Source organism: Hippopotamus amphibius, chromosome 1, assembly GCF_030028045.1.
Source record: "Hippopotamus amphibius kiboko isolate mHipAmp2 chromosome 1, mHipAmp2.hap2, whole genome shotgun sequence".
Classification (NCBI taxonomy): domain Eukaryota; kingdom Metazoa; phylum Chordata; class Mammalia; order Artiodactyla; family Hippopotamidae; genus Hippopotamus; species Hippopotamus amphibius.
In genome coordinates, this window is record NC_080186.1 from 101,489,473 (window position 1) to 101,507,149 (window position 17,677).

The window sequence follows — 17,677 nt, forward strand, 5'->3', positions numbered from 1 at the left end:
TCACTTGGTAGTCATACCTCTTGGCAGACACACAGCCACCCACCCTGGGTGAGGGTAATGTCTGGGCGCAGATTCCTCTAGTCTCCTCTGGGTGTCTTCCAGTTCATCCTTCTGTCCCCTTTCCCCTCATCCAGACATGGACAAGCAGAAGTGTGTCTCAGGAAGCCAGGCAAAAGTGAGGCCAGGGGCTGGGCTATGAGGAAACAGAACCTTGTTTTCTTTTTGAACAATTACTTGCTTCCCCCCCCCCAACATGTTTTTTTTCCTTTAATTTCTCCTTTTCTTCCCCCATCACCACTCAGTCCCCCTTCTCATTGTTCTCTTAACCATCTCTTGGCCTCCCTCTGCCCAGTTAGTTATGTTCCTTCTTCATGTCTAGGTTTGACCTTTGTCTGCACAACACCAAGCATCTGGATATATGGTACAAACGTGCTGTCAAATACCCAGATGTTTGGAAACATCTGGGTAGTTTGGCACCCCGCAGCAACAACAGCTGGATAATGGAATTAATTTTTCACTTTTCAGTCATCATTTGACATCGGCTGGACAGTCATACCAGCCGCAATCTGAGCACAGCCCATTATCTGCGAGCAACTCCTTTCTCCTCTCACACGGGGAATTATCTCTGTCAATCATTTTATTGTTGAAGAAAAAGGGAAGAAATGTGTCTCTTCTTGGGCCTGCAGTGCATCATCACTCTATGCCTCAGTTCTTTTCTTATTGAAAGAGCTAGTGGGAGCTGACAATTGCTTTAACCTTTCACACCCCAGGGGCAGGGAGAAGAAAGAGGAAGACACGTGAAACACTGTTTTCTGCACGCAAGTCTGGAGAATTTGACAAGAACTTGTTTCTTATTAGAACCACTATCTGGTTTGAGATTCCGACCCCGCTCCTCCCATCCTCGCTTATATTCTTGGTACCACTCTATTTATGAGCGAAAACAAAATGCTGGCACTTTATTATTCTTGTCCACGGTGTTCCACAGAAGGCCCACATTATCTGTTTGCATTTTGCTCAGGTAGCTTAGAATAATACTGCACTGCCGCACGGGGGCCTGCAGGAGAAGGATGATCTCTAGAGGCTGCCCCAGACAGCAGTGTTCACCTTATCTCTGCTTATATCTGGCGGCCTCAAAGTAACGTCCCAATGTTAAGGAAGCTGCAGGACATCACCAGGGTAGAATCAGCATTCTCTCTCTCCAACCCTGCCCCCCACTGAAGGACAAATCCCTGCAGAGGTGCAGTGGCGGTGCCCTCCCAGGGCTACCATCACGGAGGGGCATCTGTGTCTACACGCGTAAATTGGTGCAGCTTAATTAAAGAGAGAGAGAGAGCGTGCAGGCCAGGCTTGTAGACCAAAGATGAAGGGAATGAATCTGGTGGCTGTTTCTGTTTTCAGGAGATTTTGTGGAATAGAGACCCAGCCCCCAAGTCAGTGCCGTCAGAAAATATATCGATCAATTTAGTGAAAACCAACTCCAGTGTGAGTGTTGGCTGGCGCCGTGTAGACGCGGCCTAAGTGGCCACCGGGAACAATGGGTCCGTGCAGAGCCTGGAGTCGAGGGCCCACGCCTTGTCCCCAGGGTGGCGGTGTCACCGGCTCCACATTCTCTGCATCTCTCGCTGGCCGGGCTCCTCAGGAGGCTGGCGGAGTGGCCTCTCCCCTCCCCCGCCTCCCCCTTCCTCCTTCCCTCTCATCCCCCGTTCCCCTCCCTCCCTCCACCTTCTCCCAGAGGAGGTGACAGACGGGCCTGTAATTTGGTTCCATTCGCTCGACTGGAGCAACACCTGCCCCCCTCCCCAGGGACGTGAGGGTCTCATCCCAAACCATACAGGCAGCCAAAGACAAATCCGGGCCCACATGCAAATACGGCGGCACGGGAGAGCCGCGCCGCCTGAAGCTTGGCCACCGCGCACCCGCATTCTGCCCGCAAACCAAGAATAGCACAGCCCTCTTGAAGTTCCAGCCACTAAAAATCACCCCAAACTTTAATTAGGGTTTCAGAGTTCTAAAACATTAATTATAAGCTATTGTAGGAAGTAATATCTCCTCCTACTCACACCACAAGACAATAAAACAAAGTGGCTGACATTGGGGGTCCTGAGAGCAAAGTTCAGAAACAGAGGGACAAGGGAGGGAGATATGCAGGTGTGACAGCTCTGCTCCCCTGGCGTCTGTCACACTCACGACACAGTAGATGTTTCATTCCTGGATGGGCCCATTTTCTTTGTGAAAGTGTTTAGTGCCCACACCTAGCCTCCCTAGTAAGAAGACTCATTTCTCTTTTCCATTTATTTAGAATTGGACCGGGGCACTAACCACCAGGCTTTTTTGAACATTTCCCGAAGTCTAAAGTGTTGTCAGGGTCGTCCTGGCAGAATGACTCATTCTGGCTTGTCCTGAGACTTGGTGCAGACCGGTAAGATGTGGTGCTGTCAGACCCCAACCCTCTGCAGCCACACTCGGAACCCCACCCCTCATTTATGCCTTGTCACCTGCTCCTCTTCTTTGTGACATTGAGGTCTTGCAACAGGAGGGGACAAGTTCAAGGGCCCAGGCCAAGGTCTGATCTGGGGCCCAGGCTGCTTAAAAGAGAAAATTTTGTCTTTCAATTGCTGTAGTTTTTGTTTTTCACAAAAGAGAAATTTTGCATTTTTTCTCTCTTTTCCTTTTTTTCAAAGTATAAGCTTTTGAATTTCACTTCCCTTCAGCTTCATTTTCTCATTCAGATCCTTACTAGCAGCGTGACCTTTGGCCTGTGACTTGACTTCTCTGTGTCTTGATGTCTTGTCTGTAACTTAGGAATAAGAGCCCCTGTCTCACTGAGTTGTCGGAGGATCAAGTGAGTTAATGGGAAGAGGCTGGCGTAGGGCGAGTGCTAAGTGTTTGCAGTTGTTTTTGCTGATATTGTTATTAGTTGCTCGGCTGCTAATTACACACCAGGGCAGACAGCAAGAGGTCGCGTGTGGAACAAACACGGGATTGGTGTCAAAGGCTTCTAGGTGGTTCTGCTGCTGAGAGCGTGTGAGACTGGGTGAGTCACTTAACCCTTCAGAGTGTTGGCTGTACCCCGGTGCCAGGCCTGAGGGACTCAAAGAGACAGCATGTGTGACAGACTTGTGACCTGAAAGGACGTGCTAGGGGCGCCTGTTACTGTTGTTAGTGGTCCTCAGGCCTTCCTCGGTGCTGCTGTGCAGTGGGGCTGGCGGGTCCTCACTCCCGAGTCCCCAGAATGCTTTCTAATCCACGTCACCCCCTCACCCCGGTTCCTCATCAACAGCTAAAAAGAATCCATCTGACTTGTTGTGTTAACATCCTTAAAATCTGCCTAAGCTGGGCCCTGGCCGTGTGTCCACTCTGTCGTATTCTAGTGATCCCTTCTCTGTCACCCTGAGCTGTAGTTAGCCAGTCGCCAACTGCCAGCTACCCCAGAACAGCCCGCGTGGCAGCCGTGTGGGTGGAAGGGACTTCTGTACTGAAATGGCCAGTTACGTCCATCCACGATGGGGCGGGAGGTGGTGGTGAGAGGGGCACTCGCATCCGACATGTAAGAGAATGCGAAAGTTAAGGAGGACAGCGTGGGGGCGGGAGGGGGGGTGGGGTGGTGGTGAATTTTTAAAATAGAAGGAAGACTAGGAGAGACAATCCAACTGGCTGGAGGAGATAGATAATCAGGAAACAGGTTAGACCAGCTGTGAAATTCCCCTCAAACATGTAGATGCTCACTGCTGGTATTCAGGGAATACTGCTAATTTGTTTCACTGTAATCATGGTATTTCAGTTCTGTTTAAAAAAAGAAAAAAAAGAGTCCTTTAACTTTTAGAGATACTTACCATTATATTTATGGATGAAATGGTGTGATGTTTGGGATTTGCTTCAAATTGCCTAAAGAGGTCATTGGGAAGCATGGGGAAGTGTATAAATGAAATGTCAGTTACATTAGAATCCAGAGTATTATCCCCTTGGCTTTGGTAGATGTTCTTAAATCATCCAGGAGAGTGTTTTTGTTGTTGTTGTTGTTTTTAATGTATTTGCTCAGAAAGTTCATGCAGATTGATTTTTACTCACCAGGCCCCAATTGACTCACACCTGAACTAAGGTAACCTCCCCCCTGCCCTCATGTCCACCTCCTCCCCTAGTGCAGCTCACCTCCCACTGCTCAGGGAATAATCCCCAGCCCTCGTACTGCTCCACAGAGTCAGATCCGGAGAATTTTCTTTCCTCTCCTGCACTTCAGTCAGTCTGACACTATGTCCTTTTCCTCCTACTTCTCCTATCCTGACCCCAGGCGATCCTAGAGAGGCCTCCCCATCTCCTCCATCCAACAAATCGTCCCACTTTTCCTGTGATTCAAGAAGCTCATGAAATCTTCCCTATTCTGTCTGTCTTTATTTTTTAATTGAAGTATAGTTGATTCACAATGTTGTGTTAGTTTCAGGTGTACAGCTAAATGATTCAGATTTATATATATATATATATTTATTCTTTTCCATATTCCCTTCCATTATAGGTTATTACAAAATGTTGAATATAGTTCTCTGTGCTATACAGTAGGTCCTTGTTGTTTATCTGTTTTATATAGAGTAGTGTGTATCTGCTAATCCCAAACTTCTAATTTATCCCACCCTTCCCCAACCCCCCCTTTCCCCTTTGGTAGCCATAAGTTTGTTTTCTGTCTGTGAGTCTATTTCTGCTGTGTAAACAATTCATTTGTATCACTTCTTGAGATTCCACATATAAGTGGTATCATATGATATTTGTCTTTCTCTGTCTGACTTACTTCACTTAGTATGACAGACTCTAGGTCCAACCACAATGCTGCAAATGGCATTATGAACTCCTCCCTTTTCTTGATATATTTCTTTCTTTTTTTTTTCTTTTTTGGCTTTTTTGGGTCTTCATTGCTGTATGCGGGCTTTCTCTAGTTGTGGCGAGCGGGGGCTACTCTTCATTGTGGTGCACAGGCTCCTTATTGCGATGGCTTCTCTTGTTGCAGAGCACGGGCTCCAGGCACGCAGGCTTCAGTAGTTGTGGCTCTCAGGCTTTGTTGCCCCAAGGCATGTGGTACCTTTCTGGACCAGGGATCAAACCCATGGCCTCTGCATTGGCAGGTGGATTCTCAACCACTGCACTACCAGGGAAGTCCCTCTTGATACATTTCTGAAATGATCAGCAAGGAGATGAGGAACCTCCCTCCTGATCTGGAAACACTTAGCAAAATTGAATAGGAATTTCAAAAATTTCTTTCTTCATTACCTCAAAAATAATTTAACTATTTAATTTGACTTTTAAAAAATTATCTGCCATAAGAGTCAATACGGAAAATGCTATTGAGATCTGAAGGTGCATTGGATATTTTCTAAGTGCTTTATGTGAATTACCTTAATTAATCCTCCTAATAATGCTACAGGGCAGGTACGATCACCCACCCCCTATTTTACAGGTGAGGAAACTGAACCACACAATTAAGTAATTTTTCAAGGCCACAGTTAGTCAGTAGGCGAGCCGGGGTTCACAGCATTCAGCACCATAGCAAAAACCAAGATGAAAACAGAGAAGTCATAGGCTGGGCCTCCCACGTGGAGTGGAGTCGGGCTCTCAGACTTGTACATAACTGTAGATGCATGTGTTTACGATTTATTCCATGGATTACCGTTTACTTACCTATGATGTTTTCTTATAGGACGGGGATTATTACTGTCTGACTTTTTGCAGAGTTAATAATGTGTCATATGCAGATGAATACAGTTCATAGAGACTGCAAATCATGAATACATGAATGAATTATTAATGTATTATTATTTTTAGCTTCTCTCATACAACTTCCTGTGCATACTATAAATACAAAGTTAATAATAATCATTCACATTTATCAAGCACTTACCATGGTTCTTCCTATTCTGGAAACACTGGCTTATCCATGGAAACCTCATAGCAGCATTTGAGAAAGGTGCATACATTGTCCAATCCCACACATTTGAAAAGGAAGGAAATACAGTCACATGTTCAACATCACACATTTAGAATAAGTTGGAGCCAGAGTCTGAACCTGGCCCCAGAGTCTTAGGTCTCAAACACAAGGATGGGAGAAAGAGAAGTTCTGGCATGATGATGTTTGTACCTGGGATTCAGAGAGCAGAGCAGCTCATGCTGCCCGAAGACATTGAGGAAAGTTTTGCAAAGTGGTTACACTTGAGTTGGGTGACAGTGGAATCACTGGAATTTTCTGGGCAAAAATAAAGTTGGAGGAGAACATTCTAGGCAGAGGGAAAGCAAGTGCAGATTATAAAGGACAGGTATCTCCAGGGAAGTGAGGAAATCTGAAGTTGGCAGGAACATTTAACTTCAGGGAGAGTGGCTGAAGATGACACAAGAGAGGATCTGGAACAAGGTCATGAAAGATTTCTGTGCCCAGAGAAAGAATTTGAGTTTTTTTTTTTTTTTTTATAGGCATTAAAGAGCCCAGAAAAATTTCCAGGCAGGGAAAGATATGCTAACTTTAAAAGATGGTTCTTGGGGCAGCATGAGGATGGGCCTCAGTGTGCAGAGGGGTGTGCATGGGGGAGGCTGAGGAACCCGGCTTACCCAAGCAGTGGTGAAAAGGGATACCATGGACAGTGTCAGCGCCAGCCTTCTCCAGGAGGGGCTGGTCCAGAACTGCCATGAGCCTGCAGTGTCTCCTGAGAGTTTAGCCCCCTGCCTGGGCACACGCTTGACCCGGCAAGCAGAACACAGTCTCAATCTTAGCCTCCACGTGCCCCTTGGTTGGGTGGCTGGCACATGCACGACAAATCCTGCACTTCTGTAGTATATCTGATCTGAAGCTTCCCCTGAGCACATGGAGGGAGAGACGGGGTGCAGGAGCCAAGAGTGGGGTGTGTGCGTGACACGGCCGCCCCTCTGGCAAAGGAAGCCCGTAGAGTATGATGGGTGAGGGCAGGGGCTTCGATGAAATGACAAACATGACTTTGTGACCCTGGGCAAGTTATTTTATTTCTCTAAGCCTCAAATTCCTCATATGTTAAATGGAGACAAAAGTACATATTGCATTGGGTTGTTGTGAGTTAAATGAGCTAATGCCTGCAAAGCACTTAACTCAGTGAGTACACGGTGCACACTCAACACATGTTAGCTATTAATGTTTCTACCACTACCAATACTAAATGAGATAGGCTTTCTAAGCCCGGAAAAGAGTATCAGCTGTACACACATTCAAGTCTGCTGTCCCTGGCCCCTTAACCCCACTGCCCCAAACCTCCGTGGGAGGAAGACGGAGAAACGGACAGCAGTGATGGGAACTGGATAAATCCCAGTGTTACAGAGCCCGGCTCTGTCACTTACCTCATCATAGCATCAGATGGCGCTTGTTCAAGGGCCAGGGCCACTGGAGGAAGCCCCAGGAACAGGGTTCGTATGGGAAGCAGGCGTTCCTGGCCCCCGTCCTCCACCTCCATCCAGCCCCATTTCTTTCCATGCCATTTCCCCTGACCTCGGGCTGCTCTTCCTCTCCCGATGCATCCCAGCTGCCACCCCCTCTGCTGCTATTCCTCCCCTTCTCCTCCCCGTGCAAGGGAAGGGTTTTTTGTTTGCTTTTGTTTTATTTTTTGCCCAGAACTTTCCCCCTTTTCTCTGGATGTCTCCAAACAGTGGCAGAAGTGAGGGGACATTTGGGCATAGAAATATGCAGCCGAGGTATCCTTGTCAGCTGGCCCAGGTGGGGCTGGGTTTTCTGGGGAGCAGCAATGCCCTGGTGAGCTGCTGAGCAGTGGGGGCAGGGAGCAGGAGGGGAGAGGAGTAGTTGGAGGAACTGTGGTCCTAGGTCTGCCTGCAGAGGGAGCAAGCTGGGGGTAAAGGATGTGGCTGCTGCCCGTGGGGAGTGGTGAGCGATCCCAAGGGCTGTGTGGATGGCCTGAGCACAGGTCAGGTTAACAGGATGCGGGAAGAAAGGGGACGAGGGCCAGCAATCGTGGAGGCTGCTGGTTAGGCAGACCTAGGTCTCCACTCAGAGGTGCCCTCCTCAGAGAGGCCTCTCCTGACAGCCTGGCTAAGATAATACCCTCCACCCGCACCTCCTGCTGCCATTCTCTACTTCCTTGCCCTGCTTCATTTTTCTTCATAGCACTGAGCAATACCTGAAGTTAATTAGTTTTTACTGTTGTCAGTGTACTGCTCTTCTCCAGTAGACTTTGTCTCACTTGTTGCTCTATATGTAGCACCTAGAACAATGCCTGGTACATAGTAGGTCCTCAGTAAATAGTTGTTGACTGTAAGACTGAGTGACCACCATCATCATTAGTTGGAGAAGGCTCTACTCCCTTACATAGGGCTGAATACTCAGGGTTCCTGCCACTTGCTAGGGAGGAGTCAGTCACCTTCTGGTCCAGCAGAGTGCCACAGTGCTGCCCTTCTTTTGGGGGTCTGCTCAGAAGCCTCAGATTTGAAGTGACATTGCAAAGATCCTCTCCTGAGATCACATAGGCTGTGTACCTGGGAAAGGATGTTGCCCTTTGTCCATGCCTGCCTTACGTCCAATTCCAAGGGCAAGGGACTTAGTCTAGAGAGGTGAGTTAATAGGATCCTCCTAGATGTCCGTGGGAGGACCGCATTGGCCCGTTGGAAACTGGACTCCTAAACCAGGAAAGGGAGGCTAGAAGTTGACTTCATTTCCTTGGCATAGGAGCAGGAACGATTCTTCTGTCCTTCAATAGAGGACTGCGAGTAGCTACCTCACTGCACTCCTCAAGGTGGGAAGGAAGAGCTGCAAACACCCAATCCAAAGATTGTGTGTGTGTGTGTGTGTGTGTGTGTGTGTGTGTGTGTGTGTGTGTGCGCGCGCGCGTGCGTGCGCAGACCGAGTAACTAACCACTGCTGTAGGGACCACAACTTGGTCCAGATACAAGGCCAAAGAAGCCACCATTATTTTTCATGTCCTAGGAAGTGCTTTCCACAGCTGAAGAAGAGAATGAAGTCTCACTGATCAGGTATCTGTGAACCTGACTACAAGATACCTGGGTGAAAAGAGAAAAATGCTCAGAATCCCAGATATTTTATAGCTATAAAACCAAGCATCCACATAATTGCATTTTTTTACTTTGCATTCAGAGATTTGGTGTGATATAGACTCATAGTTGATAATATTCTATATATGTGTGTGTACATATACACGTATATATAGGCTTTAAGTTATTTGTGTGTTCTGCTTGTAGACACAGTATTTCACATTTTTATATTAAGTATAGGCTTTTGTAGACAACATCCTTCATATCTTTAGGTTGGTCCAAGGTTTAATTATTCTTTCTTGCTTGCAGGTATCATGTCCTAAATCTATGTCCTGCTTAGATGTCTGAGTGCTATAGCACAATAGTGAAATGTACCTTGTTCTTAATAAGTGCCATGAGGACTGAGAGCCATGATCTCGGGGTCTTCTCATTGCCCTTAAGTAGCCATGTGACAGTGCAGGGCATGTAAACTCTTTGGGCCTCAGTTTCCCAACTCTAAATTGAAGTGATTGAGTTAATTAGTAAATTTGCTTTTACAGCAAAAGAATCTATGATTCAAGCAATGTTTTTATATAAACACTATAACTTTTTTCTTCATTGAGAGAAACATGATCTATGTCACAATCATATGTGGGGCATCTATTTAAAGACTGATCAGTGTCCAAGTTTAGGATGAGCATCAAATATCTCAATTCATGTTAAGATTTAGTTTTGTTGTTGTCGTTTTTAATTAGTTCCTTTCTGAGGAATTGAATCCATTAAGATATTTCATGCTCAGCCAGTATGTTCGTTATTTTTAGACAGTATGCTTAAAATAAAGGAGATGACTTTATTTGATACCTTTATTTATATGCAAAACAGCGCACCATTCATGAGATATGAAAAACTCGTCAGATAGAAACCAGATTATATCTATTTTCACTACAAAATATTGCATTATATAAAGCAACAGAGACACAAAAAAACCCTGAAAAAGACTAAATTCTTTGGATAGCAGATGTGGTTTTTTTTTTTTTTTCCCTTGTCTCTAAAATACACTCCTTGTTTTAAGAGTTTCACAGCTGAGAACATGAAACATTTTCAGGTTATAGACTTTTCTTTTTGGTTGTCACAGAGGAAAGTAGTTTTGAATTCTTTTTTTTTTTTAGGAAAATAACTTAATTTCCTAAAATCATCCCACACACAAACATCACACACACACAAAGAAGCTACTCTCCTTATAAAGTTTGCAAAGTACTTTTCAGACATAACTACAGATAAGGATAACAACACTTACTTTTTTAAAAAACTATAATAGTGAAGTGCTAGTGTTGCTGATCTCACAACAAAAGAACCTTTCAGGAACAAACTTCTTAATATATAAAATATGTTTAGAAACAGGGAGATGTGGGAAATTTGTTATACAAGTGCAATATAATTAGAGCAAAACGAAAGACCACAGTATAATCTCAACAAACACGTAAAAAGTTAGACATAATTATTCCACAGGAGAAAGTGTAAACACTTGACTATAAATAAATTGGCACAGAGTATCCAAAGTAAAATTATCACCACTCTGAAAAATAAATGTCTTGAAAAAAATACTCTACTCCTTCTAACATAAATAAAAATAGGTTGTCTTTTTCTAACTGCACCTATGGGTCCACATGTTTAAGGTCACAAATAGATGTTTTTGGATATATAAAGGGGCACTTCGCCTGAAAAAGCAATCAGATATTCAATTTTCCATTTAAATATGGATTTTCCTGTCTACAGTAGCGTCAGACCTTGGGGTTAACAATCTCACCAAACTGAAATCTTCCCACAATAGCTGTTTGCTCTCAATGTATCTTTTTAACCTTACCATTTTCTAGGCTTGTCTGTTTTAGTTGGATTCTAATATAACCTTTCTTTTCACAAGGGAACAGAAAGTTTCCCGTTCCACCTTCCTGTGCCTTGAATCTCTGCCCTGGAGGAGACTGCCTCCCCTCCCCTCATGGTTGGTAATTTGTCAATTAGAAAAAAATCCAGATAGTCCAAAGTTATAAGCCCAGACTCTGAGCTTCTGCCCTCATTCTTTCAAAATATGAAGATCTGTGGGAGATGAATGTAGGAGAATTCAAAGTCTCCAGTGAGCTAAAGCAAAAACCCCTAAAGAGATCCTAACACGTGGAGGGGAGGGCTGGAGGCCACTAGCCTCGGTGCCTCCAGGAGGCTCGCCTTGCCTGGAAAATACTCCCTGCCAGCCCCAGGGCTCGCCAGACAACCCCACCTCTTGGAGTCAGAAACCTTCCAGAGTCGCCCTGCCGACAGGAGAGAACACGGTGCGAGCCTCCTCCTCTGTATAAGGCCGTGGCGGCGGCCGCCCTGCTAGGCCGCCGCCTCCTCCGCCATCCCCGCGGCGGCCGCCCGGGTGGACCGTTTCACCCACGGCCGGCCAGGAGGCCCCCCGTCGCGACCCCGGCCCTACACGTCCAGGACGTGGTTGAGATAGGAGATGTAGCAGATGGCCAGGCGCAGGATCTCGATCTTGGACAGCTTCTTGTCCGGGGGCAGCGTGGGCAGCAGTTTGCGTAGCTCGGCGAAGGCCAGGTTGAAGGCCTCCACGCGGATGCGCTCTCGGGTGGCGTGGGCCGAGCGGTACTTGGCCGTGGCGCGCCGGCGGCGGCGCTTCTCCTCGCGGCTCAGCTGCTGCGGGTGCGGGTAGAGTGAGGCTCGGCTGCCGCCCTTGCCGTCGCCCTCGGCCTCCTCCACCGGCTCCAGGTCCGACACGCTGCCCAGCACCTTGGCGTCCGCGCCGCCCAGCGACTCCGGGTCCGAGTGCGCCGAGCTGGGGTGATCCGAGTCGGCGGCTTGGTCCGGGCTCAGCATCATTTTGGAGGCTGAGGGGGAGTCAGAAAAGCGATCAATGGAAGGAACGGGGGTCTTCTTTGGATAGGAGCGAGAGCGGGCGACGGCCTAGCCCGCTGGGCTTCCGCGCGGCCCTGGCCGCCTCCCCACCGCGGGCCGGCGCGCTCCGAGGAGCCGGCCCCGCGGGGAAGGAACGCACCGAGGCGGGCAGGCCCGAGGACCGAGCCCCGCGCCTCCGCCGGGCGCAGGAGCCAGCGACGCCTCCCTCGGCCCGGGCCGCATCCCGGACCTGACCCCGCGCCCCGCGGGAGGCCTAGACCGGCCTGCGGGCCTGCTCCGGGGAACGACCGCGGGCCTGCGAGGCAGCCACAGGGTTTTGTGCCCCCTTCGGCTAAATGCAACTCGGCCATTCCGCCTCCCTCACTTCATCTCCGACCCCGACCAACGAATGGATCCGAACGACGACTCCATCTGGGTTTTGCGGGGGGCGGGGAGACGCGGAGCGCGCTTCCCGCCCCGAGGGCCTGGGGCGAAGCCGCGGGAGAGCCGGGAGCCCGCGGGCCTCGCGCGCGTCTGGGGCGGGGGGGCGGCCGGGGCTCCCGAGGAACCCAGCCCCGAGCCCGGACCGGGAGCAGGCGGCCCGGAGCGGGAAGGCGTCCCCGTACCCCCCTCGCGTTTCTCCGAAATAATAAAGAGATGACTAAACAAACGTGGAGCCTCCTTTCAACAGCAAACGGACTCATGCCTTCTCAGGCTCCCGAAGCACCATCTGTCACGCAGACAGCCACACACATCGGGGACCTAGGGACGCGGCGACGTGAGATAAGACAATGCGCCCGCAGTCTGCCGACCACCTCCCGCGGGAAAAGGTCGGCGGCCGGGTGGCTGCGGGAGGAGAGGCTGGGGAGGGAAGGGAAGGGAAGGGAAAGGCCGGGCCGGGGAGGGCGGGGGGCGGGCGCCGCGCCTGCTGCCTCGGCCGGAGCTGCATCCCCGCCCGCAAAGTTCAGTGCTCCGGGAGCGGGAGTCGGGAGCCCGCAGCGGTCCTTGGGCGGCCTGGCTAGTCCATCCTCAGCCTTCCTCTGAGGATGCGATCCTAGAAAGGCCTTCTTGCCTGGCTCCTCCTGTGCTCCTGGAGGACCAGCCCCGATCGCGCGCCTACTGGGAGGGGGCCGCTCCCAGCCATGGGGCTTCGAGGAAATTCGGGCTTGGAGAAGGGGTCCGGCAGGCGGGGAGGCACCTGCGGGGACTATGCGCACAGATCGCGGGCGCTGGGAGGGAGGACCAGGCTGCGAGCCCCGGGTCCCTGGTGTGCCGCTGGAGGGATGCTCGCCGGGGGAGAGAGCGCGTCGGCGACGTGCGGGAGGGTTTGCTCTTAGACAAAAGCGGGGGCTGTGCGATCCGCTCCCAGCACTCGCTTAAGGAGCGAATTTGGCTCCAAGGCAGCTTTCATTTCCCTGAGAGGAAAACAAGTCCTCTAAGGCAAAATAAAAACAAATGCTCCAAGTGAACTACATGTGACTCCCTGCGGGCTTTTCACGGATACATTTATAAGTAGAACAACTTGCAGCTACACCTTGGCCTTGAAAGGGTATAAATAAATAGGCGAGTAATGGAAAATCACAATAAACCACAACATAGTTGTAGTTCGGAAAAAAGTTCCTTGGGTTACCCTCAAAGCATGTTAAATTCTTCTCCAGATATCTTTTAAATATATTCATAAAAATCATGTCGTGTATGCATTTTGGTTTTTTTAGCCATTCACTGAAATACATCTATAAACGCCATAAGAATAATCTTAGTTCCAAACTGGAAAAAAAAATTTAAAGGAGGCTTACCTTGGAAAAGCCTTTTCGATAATCTTTTCTCCAATCTTTTAGAGTTAAAATCCCAAGGAATAGCGGGGAGAAATTCCGAAATATATTAGAAGCAGCAAATATTTATTACATTCAAAAATGAAAAAGCAGCTGTCATCTTGCTACTGTCCACAGCGAGGGAAGATAATATCTCAGGTTGCGGACGATGTGAATGATTGTTCACTTAGTTGATAGATCAAAAACGCCTTTTCCTTTTAATTCTTCTCAAACATTTCGCGGAATTCGTTGTTGATTTTTTTTTAAAACGATGTGTTGAAAAGTCTCGTTTCTCTTTTCCTCTTCTAGGTCTCTATAAACAACAAAAGAGATGCAGAGATAAACACAATCACATCAAAGGGCTGATTCCGCCACTTTCTAATAGCGGAAGAATCAATAAGAAAGATGGTTAAGATAAGATTCCGCTCCTGTAGGACGCCTTTCCTTCCCTTAATACGGCTGAGCAGAAACTGGGAAGTGCAAAGCAGAGATGCGATCTTGCTCAGAAGTGATTTTTTTTTTTTTTTTTTTTTTTTTTTTTGAGATAAGGCTTTGTTCAGCTGATGTCTCCCCAGTTCCCAGGAACACAATACTGTAACTCGGGGCTAAGCTTGCCTCTTCCTCTTCCCTCATTTACTTGTATGTTGTATAAACAGGCACCTATTTCCAGTTTCAAAGTCTTTCAAGGCTTGGTTACATTTCCCACTCCCACCCCCTCCTTCCTTTACCTTGTGGCAAAATATATATAGTCAGTGGCTTGGAGATGCTTGTAGAAAGGTTGGTGAAAAGTGAACGTCTCCCGGAGTAACAGTGACAGGGAAGCAGAGAAAGATGCGAAAGGGTGGGAGAGCTAGAGCAAAGAGGCAGAGATGCGTGTGTGGCTTCTTGGCTCTCCTGGTACCAATTGATTCAGCCTGGAGATGGTGGAAGAGATAAAGGCTTAAGAAGGGGGATGGAATTTTTTTCCCTAAATTGATATTTAATGGGAAATCCTATTGGACAGAAACCTGGACATGAGTCACTTAATTGGACTTGACATCTGTCACAGTGTGGGAGTTTTCACAGCCCAAATATTTTAGCAGATCAGATTCCCACTGAATCTGTGCCATAAAATATAACAGTTGAAAGCAGTCCATGATAGAAACCTTAGCCTCTAATCAGAATCTCTAGCCATAATCAGGCTATTTCTCTTTTTCAGATTATTGATGCAATATTTAGGTACAAATAAATAACATTGACTATGGAAAAATTCTGCTGGCCTATTATAAAACCAGTATCTTCCCTTAAAGTTTAGGATAATATCTGTGTCCAGAACATGGAAATGTATACTATATATGGTGCTACAATAAACATATTCAGATATGCAACAGCTAATATTTATTCGTGATCATTTACATTTTAAAAGACACTTCAACAAGGCGTGATTAAGCATATTCATATTTTTGAGAGATATCCTGCCACTGGACTAATGTTCCCATATGTGATTTAAAAAAGAAAAACAAAAACCTTTCAATAGATTAAGTCTTTGGTGAAACTGAAAACAGAATCCAGGTATTGTCATTTCAGGGGTCACTGTATGAGACCATGCTACTTTCCTGAGTATGTTTGTTTTTCTCTTCACCCACTCATTCATTCAGCTTAAAACATGGCATAGTACATGTGTTGATTATTGCAGTTCATTCTTGCTTGTTTTAACATGCGAATATTTAGCTGTGTGGCAGAGCATTGGGCCAGGATGTAAACACTCACAAATCATCAGTCTATTCCAGCACGTAATACCTTGCCTTACACGACCCCACAGCCCTGAATTTATATGCCTTATGACAAGAGGGAGAATCTAGTTCAATTACTTGGCCACTTCATAGAAATACTATTAGTCACCATGAATTAGATATTTGCAATCATTTTCACTTTTTTGATTGTGCAAGTTTAAAAGAAATAAAGAGCATTGCAGCCTTACCTCCCACCTCCCCAATGTCTGAGGCAGCATTTACGGAGAGAGAAGTCCTCACTTTCCCTCCTTGATCAATTTTGCCTTACAAACAGGTTTTATCATCAGGGGAGGGGTTGACCAGCTCGCCCCTGGGAGTGACCGTCTGGGCTCCTCATGGCTGCCACAAGTCCTGTTGCCTTTGCACACATTCTTCATCCTGTGGGGGATTCCTGGACCAGAATGGGGTGGGGGTGGGGGAGAGCATAGAGTGCCTCCACAGATAATGGGCACCGACACTTTCCAGCCTTGCCTCTGCCCAGCCCCAGCACAGAAGTATATTCACATATCCCAGGACATTTAAGTGAAGGCAGAAGCCAGCCACATTGGGATGGCAATGGAGAGAGGTGAGTATATGAACTCCCAAGACAGTGAAGATGAAGGGAGAAGGGAGGTTTTCCCAGCCTGGCTAGGAGGTTTTCCCAGCCAATGCTGAGCATTCACACATAGCCGGAAGTGTACAAACAGATACACACCCACAGATACTTGTACTCTTCACCCCCCATTACTCACACAAGCTGGCGGGCTCTATTAGACCACTACACATTCAAAATGACAGATTGAATACCTGCTGGGTCTAGTCACCATAGCTCACGGTGGCAACTGCTGGAGTGGGAAGCAACTGGTAACCCCGGTGTTGGGGTAGGAAGGAGAGATGAGGAGACCATCCAGGGCAGGTCAGCTTCTGCTATAGTGTGTGTGAATCCAAGCACACTTTCCTTTACGTTCAGGCTTTTTGCTTCCACACTTACAGCCTCCACGTGCATAAATTAACACATGAGTAAGCCCATGTAAACAGGTACACACTCAGACCCATATATAACCATGCCTAGACACAGGGTCGTGGCCACAAACATGGATTTACACTTGCACGCACCCATTCCTCCTTTCAGGAAAGCCCCCACCCCTCCTCTGCTGCCACCTTTGCCTTTTCTAAGACCTCTCTGACACAGATGGTCCCTCCTTCTGTGCTCCATAAGCGCTCTTCATGTCTCCCTTAGAGACTACATATTGTGTGCTGTGGTGCTTGGTTTCCATACCTGGGTCTCCCACTAGACTGTGACGTTTCTGGGGAGAACTGTAGCTCATATCACTAGTACCCCTGTCTGAGTTTGACATATTGTAAGGACTCAGTACATTTATGGTAAATGACTCCCTGGGTATAGAGGCACGCAGGATGTTTGTAACACAGAAACACTTCCTCCAAAAGACACCAATGGTTTCGGTTGTACCAGTTTTCTCTCCTATAATAGTGAGGATAATAAGCTTGCCCAACTCATTCCACAGGCTGGTTATGAAACTTACTGTATGTGAAGTATTTTATAAAATACTAAGCACCAGGCAAATAAAGATATTATGAACTGTTACTCCTAATAGTAAATAATATTATTAAATCAGTAGGGAGGTAGGAAAAGCCAGATTTCCTGGCTCTGTCATATGCCGGTTGTGTGAACTTAGTGCGTTACTTAACCTTTCTGGACCTCAGTTTTCTATCTGTAGAATGGGAAGAACAAAAGTATGTTATGTTATATATTTTTCCAAAGATGAGCAAGATAATCTGTGTAAAGTGCTTAAACTAATGCCTAGTTTATTTAGTCTTTTGTTTATGTATAGATATATGTGTGTATAATATATTTAAATATATATATATTTAGTTTAGTTATGCTAAGTGTGGGTTATTAATATTGTTAATAATAATATTATTCAACATAAATATATAAAAAATACATATCAAGAACAAGAAATATAAATGAAATTATACAAAATATACACATATCCTGTGTGTATGTGTGTATCTGTGTGTGCACATGTGTATCTATATCTATATCTATCTAGCAACCAATCCAGGGAGCACTTTCTGTATGTCAAACATAGGTCAAGGGACTTCACACATATTAACTCATTTATCTTCACCACAAAGCCGTGAGGTAGGCTCTGTTGCCTACGAGGCAACTGGGACACAGAGAAGTAGTCTCTTCAAGGTCACATAGCTAATAGATTATAAGGC

The 17,677-nt window shown here is 47.0% G+C and overlaps 1 protein-coding gene across 1 annotated transcript; it reads right to left on the reverse strand.

Annotated features, from left to right (window-relative positions):
• Nucleotides 1–11,398: 11,398 nt before the first annotated feature.
• NHLH2 (nescient helix-loop-helix 2) lies at nt 11,399–14,527 on the reverse strand. The gene is made up of 2 exons (XM_057714622.1): nt 13,665–14,527; nt 11,399–11,861 (listed from the first exon to the last, which is right to left on the reverse strand). Exon 2 carries the CDS (start codon nt 11,851–11,853, stop codon nt 11,446–11,448), a length of 408 nt encoding a protein of 135 aa, XP_057570605.1. The 5' UTR covers nt 11,854–11,861; nt 13,665–14,527; the 3' UTR covers nt 11,399–11,445.
• Nucleotides 14,528–17,677: the final 3,150 nt, after the last annotated feature.